We start from the raw sequence: 10,646 nt of genomic DNA on the forward strand, positions 1-10,646 counted from the left end.
CTCAATTTGTTAATAAAATTATATATCTATGTGTTCTTAGAGACCTAAAATCCAAAACTGACCCAAAATCTACGCCACGATTTGGGTTATAAGCAAAAGCGAAAGCAAAAAGGATAGGGCTGCAGCTCTTATTCGGAAAAAAATGTCCAAGCTTACGAGAGGAGACCAGAGACCACATTATCTTCACCACTTACAACTCTTGGCAGATTCCACTCTAACCAAAAAAATATGTATGAAAGGTAAACAAAGTACAGTATGTACAAGTTCATAAATAAAAAGAGTACAGTGTGCACTCATATCTTGTTGGTAGTTAACTTGCTTGGTGATAAGTGATAGAGATTTTTTCCATTCTTGGGGAGTTAGTATGAAATAACGATGTTTTCAATGTAAAATTTAATATCTTCTAGTATATATAAGATATCAAAAATACTAAATTTTACATAAAAAATAATGATACCTCCTCAAGGATGGTAACAATGCTCTAAGTGATAACATGCACACAGATTCGGTACAAGACTTGCTGATCTGTTCTGATAGACAAACAAGTAGAATATAAGTCACGGTGGAAGCATCAGTTGATCAAGATACAGTGTGCTTCAAAATATTTTAACAGTTGGTCAAGTTGTAGTTAGTGCTTGAGAACATTTGAACATGCTAATCATTGATCAACACACATTGTATACTCTTGACTCACCATTAATACAATGGTTATAATTAAGGTAAAGAAACTCTCACCTTTTATATGTAAAAGAATAAACACACCAGATTAGATAATACAGTATAGATCAAGTGCAGTTCTGTTGAACGAGGCAGCATACATTGTTAAATTATAAGGGAGCATACGCCGGAGAAAGTGAACTGCGTGTTCCATGTTAAAACTAATCCAAAATCAGGGTCAGCGAAAGATGAGCATACGACGAATGCGAGCCACTCCACATGCAGCTTCAGCTAGCTCTGCTACTTAAGCTTGGAGTGATCACCACGCTCTGAAACTAAACTAGCGAGCAAGCTCGAGACCTTGCGATCGAGCCGGCGGCAATGGCGGAGCTCGTGGCCAGCTTGGCCAGGGGCGCCGTCGACTCGCTGCTGGGCCGCCTCGGCAGCATGTCCACCGACGAGGCACGGCTACTCGGCGGCCACGTCCGGCGCGACGTGCAGTTCATCAAGGACGAGATGGAGATGATGGACGCGTTCCTCCTGCTGCTCCTGCGCCAGCAAGCCGGCAGCCTCGACCGCCACCACCACAACCAGTGCACGCCATGGATCAAGAAGGCGACGGAGCTCGCCGGCGACTGCCGGGACTGCGCCGAGCAGTATGCGCACTTCGTCGCGGCTCGGCCGCCCTCCAGGAGCCTCCTCCTCGGCCACCTCCGGCGGGTGTCCCGGCTCGTCCGGAGCCTCCCCGTGCGCCACAGGCTGGCCGTGCAGATCCAGGACATCAAGGTCCGGCTGGGCGAGCTGAACCGCCGCCGGAAGACCTATGACATCTCGGTCAGTCCCAGCAGCTACCGTCCACCTGAGCGTGACGACGCCGGCGACCAGGAAGATGAAGCTGCCTGGAGGCGCCATTTGGCTTCCGGTGAACCACCGGCCGACCTGAAGAACACCGTGGACGAGCTTGTCAGGTGGCTCATGGAGGATCAACGTGCAGGGCTCAGGATCATACCTGTTGTCGGAATCTGCGTGGATGCAAGTTGGACTATTGCTGACAGAGTCTATCGGCACTCGTCTGTCACTAGCATGTTTGACTGCAAGGCCTGGATCACTGTCCGTGATGTTCAATCTCCTCTTCAGATTCTCAGAGACATACTGTGCCAACTTGCTCTCCCTCTGAACAAGTTCAGGAGCGAGATGATTGGCTGGAAAGAGGAAGAGCTGGTGCACAAGTTCCGCTGCTATTTGCGAGGTAAAATCTTCCTCCTTGTTCTTCACGATGTCCGTGATGAATCTATCTGGAGTCAAATAGAGCATGCGTTCCCAGATGATTCTTGTGCTGGTAGTGCTATCATAATCACAACAGGTGATGACAGAGTGGCCGATTCTCTCTCTACGTATCAAATCTTCAACCCAGATAGCTCCGGTTATGTTCTCAATTTCTACCTCGGTAAAGCTATTGCTCTGCTCAAACATGAGAATGAGAAATCTCTGAGGCAAATCCTACCCTGCATGTTGGTCCATCTTGAACCTGAAATCCTTTTCATGAAGATGCTCCTTCGGTATTTGTATTATGAGAGCCATGCTATGTTCCGATTGCGTGATGCACTACAGCATACGTCATCACTGCATGATTATTGGCCTAAGAAGATGGTATTCTTATGCTACAACTATTTACCTGACAAGTACAGGAGCTGCATGTTGTATCTGTCTATTTTCCCACCCGGTTACAGCATCAGGAGGACCAGCTTAGTAAGACGATGGGTTGTTGAAGGCCTCATCACTGACAAGCAAGAGAGTAGTGCCTTAGAACAAGCTGATCAATGCTTTGATGCCCTTGTTGGGAGGTTGATTCTCTGTCCAAGTGACACTGATTCTTTAGGCAAGGTCAGGGCCTGCACAGTACCTGAATTAGTTCATGATGCTCTCACTGATCTGATAGCCAGAGAAAGCAACATTACTCCTGTGGACACAGTATTGGTGCCACCGGAGTTGGCTCGTCATCTTTCAATCCGTTTCAGCATGAAGATGCACATGTCTCCGTCTGAACCAATCAATAATATTCTTACCTTTCTCAAGTCCTTGCCTTCATCATCTCTGCTGGGTCTGCTCAAAGTGCTAGATTTGGATGGCTGCAAAGGTTTGAAGAGGCACCACCTGAAGAATATCTGTGGCATATATTTGCTCAAGTATTTGAGCCTACGGGGTACAGATGTCACAACACTGCCCAAGCAAATAGAGAACCTGATCTACTTGGAAACACTTGACATCCGACAGACCAAGATCAGTGCCTTCCCCGGTAAATCTTTAGTGCTCCCTATGCTCAAACATTTGTTCTCAGGCCACACTGCCTGTCCAAGCAAAGACATCATCAGGAAGCAAGAATCGTTCTCTACCATCCACATTCCTCACCAAATTGGGAGGATGAGAAACATGGAGATACTGTCCTATGTTGAAGTTTCACATGGTAGAATGGAGTTGATTGATGTTAATCAGCTACTGAAGCTGAGGAAATTAGGTGTGGTCATGAATGACACTGATGAGGATGGTTTTGACCATTTGATTCAAGTAATCTGCAGGTTGCACAAGTGCCTACGCTCTCTGTCAATCTGGATAAGGCCATCTTCTGCTGATCATGTAAGCAAGGCCTTGGACATGAGCATGATGGACAGTACACCCCTGGAGTTTCTTGAGAGCCTAGCCATCTCTGGCATCAAAATTGGATTACCTCCATGGATTGAACATCTCCACCAACTTACCAAGGTTACTCTACGTGATACCTCCTTGACAGAGAGTGCTATCCATGTCCTGGGCAAGCTCGTCGGCTTGCGCTATCTCAGGCTCCGACACAGGTCGTACGCCCATGGCGATCTAGCCATCTCTGGAAGGGAATTCAAAAGCCTGCAGTTTCTTTTGATCGAGGATTCAGACATTGTCAGCATCAGGTTCGATGAGGGAGCAGCTCCTAGGCTCGAGAGGATGGTATGGCGTTTCACCATAATGAATTCTCTTGTTGGCGTCGGTCACCTCCTAAGCATCAGGGAGCTCCAGCTCGAAGGAGACTGTAACCTGGATAAGATTGGGGTGATTCAGAATGACATTAAAGCACACCCCAACGGCCCCAGTCTGAAGCACATTCCAGCAGCAGAGAACTAATCATGCACAATGACTGGCATCAATGGACGAAGCAAACTGAATAAACTATTGTTGCTTGCATTGCCCTGGTTCAATTCATTGTGTGCTCTCGAGGACAAGGATGCTTAACATTTATTTCTTTCATCTTTTTACTGCTTATTCATGCTGCTGCACCTCCAAGTATTGACGTACTTCTACTGCTAGTCTTATTCATGCCATGAGATACTTAACGTACCAAGAAAACAGTTGGTATGTCATGGTATCTATTTAAGGGTGGAAAAAATACTCAAAGAATAAAGATGCTGAAGGAGGTCCTTCTTCCTTGTTATTTGTTAATGCATCAATTGTTGTCTTTATTGCATTGTAGCACCAATATCTAGTCCATGCTCCCTAAGCTCTTCTTCCCAACTGCAATGAGTTTAATTTCCTATGTCATTCATGAGATTTGCTTCAGTCCAACAAAAAGTAATAAAAAATACCTCGAGGTACAGGTACCTCGTGGTACCAAATTATTTCTGATTATTGGATCTAACAGTGAACATCATACTCAGCTAGATCTGATGGTAGGAAATGATTTGGTAAGTACTTTTTGTTGAGCCGGAGCAAATCTCGTCATTCATTAGTGAGTCTTTTGAACAAATTCCAGTGTATAACTCCTGTGTTTATATTATCTGCCTTGTGCAAGAAAACCATGGTGTTATTGCCTAAAGCTTACTATTTCCTTCCATGTTTGTGTCCACAGATATATAATGCTTGAATATTTGCATGCTCAGATACCACCCCAATCAAGAACTACCCTGAATAAAGGATTATGTTACCACTTGGCACCCAACAGTTACTATCCTTTGAATAATTAATCTTTTAACAGGTAGACATAGGTCTAAAATAAGGACGGACGACTCTCCAGTGCATTTTACTGGTAGTATTATACCACTAGTAGAAAAAATGTATTTTTTACTTTGTTAATTACTTGATTAGCAGTATTTTATATTTTTGTTTTTTTTGCAATAAAGATCACAATAAAAGTTTGATATTATCCCTTCAAATTTCTACTGCACCTAATATTGTTATTGTTGGTAGTATAATTTAATCACAGCTGTCCGATAGAAATAAATCAACGGTATAAATTAAATTCTATTACTATTACTAGTAAAAAGCACTGAGTCAGTCCGTATCGCGAAATGATTTCTCCTACTTGGAAAAAAGGGGGCAGATTTTACCTGCAGCGTACGCGCGAATGTAAATCCCCCCGCCCATTCCGCCTTCGCCGCCCCGGTCCCCAGGACTCCGGTGGTCGGCGAGCCTTCACTCTTTGACACTTTGTCAATCCGGATCCGGATGGAACGACTGCAGACAGGACAGCCAAGGATGATGCTTGCGCCAAGGACGACATGGTATGCAAGCACATCATTTCACTTCTCAACTCCAAAGTTTCTTCAGAAACTAACATCAATGGCGTCAGAACTCAGAAGTGCAATGCTTGGTTGGATCGATCGGTGACCTCCATCAGCTTTCCAACATAACTCTGCATGAGACTTCACTCACAGAGCATGCTATTGGCATCCTTGCATGGACAGCTTGACATCATCTTCGATTATGGAGCAGCTCCAAGGCTTGAGAGAGTGATATTGTCTATTGCCGCCATTGACTCCCTGTCTGGAGTCCAGCACCTTCAGCGGCTGAACGAGCTTGAGCTCCATGGAAATGCAGGTAATATCGGTGAGGTCCAACAGTACATGGTAGGGCACCCTAATGATCCAGTTTTTAGACGCAAGCAATGGAGTGACGTTCACTGACACAGTGACACCTCCAAAGTTCTGACTGTCCGATGCTTGCATCTGTGTTCCGGCATAAAAAGGTACTCTCCCTCAGTTTTATTTTTGTCACTTCTCCGGTGCATTTTACTAGTATTGTAGTACCGGTAGAATTAATCTAATCCGTTGATCTAAAAGGGTATTGATTAGTACTATTTTATAATTTTGTTTTTTTGGCAATGAAGATCATAATAAAAAAGGACGATATTACCATTTTAAATTTCTATTACACCTAATATTATTGGTAGTATAATTTAATCATAGTCGTCCGATAAAAATATATCAATGTTATAGATTAAATTGTCCTACCAGAAAAATGCACTGGAGTGAGCCCCTTTATTTTTATTTGATGTCATTGACTTTTGGATCTATGTTTGACTCTTTGTTTTATTTAAAATTTTTATGTAAATATATAAAATTGTAAGTCCTGACTAAAGTTATTTTAGTAATAAATCAAATCATAAAAGAAATAATTAATAATTATATACATATTTTAAATAAGACAAATAATCGAACATAGATTCAAATATCAACTGCGTTAACTTAAAAAATGGATTATTACATATTACATGGAAGCAAAACAAACATTTCTTTCTTTTCACATTGCTGTTAAATTTTACTTGCACTGGAGCCCTCTGTTGGTTTATATTCATCCTCCACAGCTGCCACTGATAACCTATCTTCCACAAGTATTTTTGCTGTACAAAATTTACCCGGTTTTCTCATTGAAATTTCCTGTAGATATATGGAAAATATCCCCGGTGAACTTTGTACAATTACAACAGCGTCCTCCCTCATCAAAGTAATACTTAATAGAATTTGTATAATTATACACCGATACACCATCCTAGTCAAAAATTGCCCAATATCAAAGTAATGCCCCCACTTGTCACTCTTGTATTTGCAGTCATTGCCAATAATCCTCTAACAAACAGACATGTATAAGGCCCAAAAATACACAGCATTCCTCCAAAAATCCAAGCCTCTGTTTGGTTGATTACATGCAAGGCAAAGAAGAAGACAACAAAATTTCTGACTGAAATGCAGAATCAGCAGGAACATATAATTGTAAGTTGGCCCAAACAATCAATAGTAAGGTGGGCCTTCATGGGCTGTACTATGGTACCCATAAATGGGCTGGCCTCTTCTGTTTCTGAAGCCGAAAGCAATCAGCCAGGGAAAGGGATTTACTCAATCTGAGCCGCACACATCTGACCGAACGGCTCATAGGATCCGATGGCTTCAAACTCGGAACCCGCTCCGCCGCCGGCCTCTCGCTGATTTTTTTTTTAAATTTTTTAAAGTCTTTTAATAAATAATTTTACTACTAAACCTCGAATTAGGATATTTTTACCGTAGTAACCTTTTGGCTATGTCAATATTGTTGACGTGACAAGACAACGTTGCCATATCCGTGTCATTAATGTGGCAAGCCTCTCCCCCGTGCTATCCAATTTGTGTGACAGTGTTGTCTTTGCCACGTCACCCATAGTTACGTAACCAAATTATTCATAAGCTGAAATACCGTTCTTCAACGTTAAGTAATAACTTATTTATTAAGGGTCCTTTGAATCATAGGAATAAAAAAATATAGGATTATGATAGGAATGTAAGTGTAAAACAGATGATTGCAAAACACAGGAAAAACGTAGAAATGACTGTTTGATTAAACCACATGAAAAGCACAGAAATTTGAGGAGAGATAAAGACTCAAAGGAATTTTTTCCATGAGGTTCTACCTCTTGTTAAATTTCCTCCAAAACTTGTATAGGAAATGCATTCCATAGGAATTTCATAGGATTTTATAGGGTCCATTCCTTTGATTTAAAGGGCTTTGTAGGAAAAATTCCTATAAGAATAAAATTCTCTAAAATTTTTATAAATTTTCTTTGAATCAAAGGGGGCTAAAAGGTAAAAAAAAAAAGTCTCTCCTGCTCTTCTCCGCCATCCTCGAATTCTCCGTCCTGCCGTCAGTCGCAATTGCCTCCGCTTGCATCAGCTAATTAGTGTCCTGGATAAGAAAGTGTCTAAGCCAATTATTGTTAGATTTTTTTCATAGATATTCGATGATATAAATGATGAAATAAACTAATATAAAGTTGAGAAGATAGATTTCTAGAAACTTTCTTTTTAAAAAAAGGTACCGGTTAGCGATTAGGGGCAGTAACTGTAACCAATTCTAGGATCCAACAGATATCATTAAGCGAATGATTTGTATTTTCGATCATGGTCAAAGGAAGGAGTTTTCTCATTTAATTAATTTGATTGTCTGATTATTATTAACTCTTAAAGTTCTACTCCCCGCAGTTTAATAATTCTGATCGTTTTAGACAATGGTTTTCTATTAATAATTATTTTCTATTAAAATATATACGATAAATAAATAGATGTTTATTTTTATTAAAGTACGATTTATGACTTATTTATACGTGTTGCACCTATGTATTTTAAAAGTTATTAATAACTAAAATTTTAAAAGTTTGACCATATCTTTATCTAAAATGACAAGAATTATGTTACACTGGTAACCTCCATGGAGCGAATATATTTGAAATAATCAGGTGCTAGTTGCTTGCCAACTTAATTGACTTGAACTAGTCCAAAATTAGAGTCAACACAAAGAGATTGATAGTGGATAACTATGACTTGTACATTTTGCATGGATTTAGCCGGACGTACAAGGAGAGGAAGCTATATATCGACTCAGTTTCACGTTATAACATATTCTGTTTTTCTTTATATTTATATATGTATACTTATATTACATATATATAAAACAAATATTCGTTGATATATAAATAAATATAGAGACAGCTAAGATATTTTATACTAATAGCTAGAGTAGCTACCGTATGTACGCGCGCGTGTAAACGTAAAACCAAGAGGAGATGAACATCCCAACAACCACTGATTAATTAGCATAGATTAGAGAAGGACTTCATTGACGAAGAAGCCAATACGCCTTCCTACAGTACACACACGAAGATAGTCAGTCTTTCCCCAGCTGATGCGTATGTGTAGGGATGACGACGGTGGATAAATACCCATCGGGTATTGGTACCTCAGACCCATACCCACCAGTAAAATTTCGTACCATCAAAATATTTATATCCATCACGGGTAAAAAAATTTTCCCATACCCATACCCGTGTCATAGTTACCCATATACCCGCAACAGTTTAAAACAATCCAAATTACATAGATTCCATATAGTATATTACAATAGACACTTAATACTTAAAACATCACACATTCATATAGTGTGGTGGAAAATATGGGGCATTTAACTTTTTGCCACTTTTAAAAATAGACGATAATAGATTTGTCACTTGGTGTCTATGACATATAGGCCCTCATGTGTCTATGACATATGAGCCCTCATGTGTCTATGACATGTGGGTATATTGGAGTACATTGGAAAGACATGTTATCCTACAAAATCACAGGCAACTGCAATAAAAAGAACAATATAAATCAACTTCATTAGAATAGACTACTCCCTCCGTTTTCTTTTATTCGACATCATTGATATTTTAGTCCACGTTTCCGTTCATCTTATTAAAAAAATTATATAATTATTAATTATTTTGTTATGATTTGATTTGTCACTATAGCAACTTTATGAGTTATAATTTTGCATAAAAATGTTGAATAAAATGAATGATCAATCGATCCAAATGTCAACGATGAAAAAAAAACGGAGGGAGTAATACATCCATATTAAAATATTAGACACATATATTATAAAGAAGTAGGTACAATTAAATGGAAAAAAGTTACGATTGGTTGAGAAAAGTAAGTGGATGGAGAAATTAAAAGGTGGAAGTTTATGATTATTTAAGAAGAGAATACCGATGAATATGGAAAAAAATTGTTATATTTTGAAACGGAAGGAATAATGAATGGCCTTGAACTTGTTGTCTAAGAAATATATCGGATTTTTTAAAACTAAGATTTATTTTTTATGGTTCTGGGTATGGTTTATTAACATATCAAATTTTCCAGTGTAAAAAGTTGCATATCCATGTTATATCAAAATTTTATATCTTTAGGTATTTTCTCAACGACCTAAATTTTATACATGTATGTGTGTGATTTAAGAATAACTTTTATAAACGTGTTCCTAGCGATCTAAAAGCGAAAACTGAAAAACAAACTTGATAAAAGACTTTAAAATTAACTTTAAATTTAATGTTAAAAATTTTAATTTTAGGTTATAACCAATCTCAACGCCAAAAGATAACCCTGATGGTGATCCGAACGCTGCCGTCATGCATGACTACAAGTTCTTACTGTACTTGCTATGCTTGTTACTGTACTTGCTATGCTTGTCCTGACATAACATCCGATTGATGAATGATGACTACTACTACATTAAATTAGTCGATGCTTCCAATAGTTTTACCATCCTTTAAAATATATCCACCATTAATTGAAGATTATCTGCTAGAAATTGATGTCTTGTCAGCATGTGAGAACTGCGTGCATGACAAGAACTAATTTAGGTACATCAACTCCCCGCATAGTCGTATTAAATGTTATATCCTGACATCCTGTGGTGAATAAATTAATTATAAAACGGCTATACAAGTTACTTCTTCCGTCCCAAAACAAATCAACTTTTTAGTGTCCCAAAACAAATCAACTTTTTAGTGTTTAGATATAATATTTGACTCTTCGTTTAATTAAAAAAAATCTTATGATTAATAATTTTATTTTTATTAGATGATAAAACATGAATAATACTTTATATGTGACTATTTTTTTTAAATTTTTTAAATTTTTTTAAATAAGATGGATAGTCAAATGCTTGACAAAAAACCAAAAAATTAGATTTTTGTGGGACGGAGGGTGTACGCTATAGTATACTCTCATCGTGTATAAGCTACTCACAAAAATCGACTGACTTATAATTACACTGACATATATGTTTAGTATCATATATGTGGCATCACTAGATTTGTGTGTGAAAATATTTTTATATGATGTCAGTTTTACCGTTGTTGATTTATAACATATTAATTAAGCAATAAAGTAATTGTT

The 10,646-nt window shown here is 38.8% G+C and overlaps 1 protein-coding gene across 1 annotated transcript; it reads left to right on the plus strand.

The window, feature by feature from the left end:
- Positions 1–1,038: 1,038 nt before the first annotated feature.
- Positions 1,039–3,810, plus strand: LOC102709972 (disease resistance protein Pik-2-like). Its single transcript, XM_015842248.1, has one exon. It carries the CDS (start codon positions 1,039–1,041, stop codon positions 3,808–3,810), a length of 2,772 nt encoding a protein of 923 aa, XP_015697734.1.
- Positions 3,811–10,646: the final 6,836 nt, after the last annotated feature.

This window comes from Oryza brachyantha, chromosome 11 (assembly GCF_000231095.2).
Source record: "Oryza brachyantha chromosome 11, ObraRS2, whole genome shotgun sequence".
Lineage (NCBI taxonomy): Eukaryota > Viridiplantae > Streptophyta > Magnoliopsida > Poales > Poaceae > Oryza > Oryza brachyantha.

Excerpts from the sequence above, each read along its gene's own strand:
- LOC102709972 (XM_015842248.1), top strand. The coding sequence starts at position 1,039 with ATGGCGGAGCTCGTGGCCAGCTTGGCCAGGGGCGCCGTCGACTCGCTG.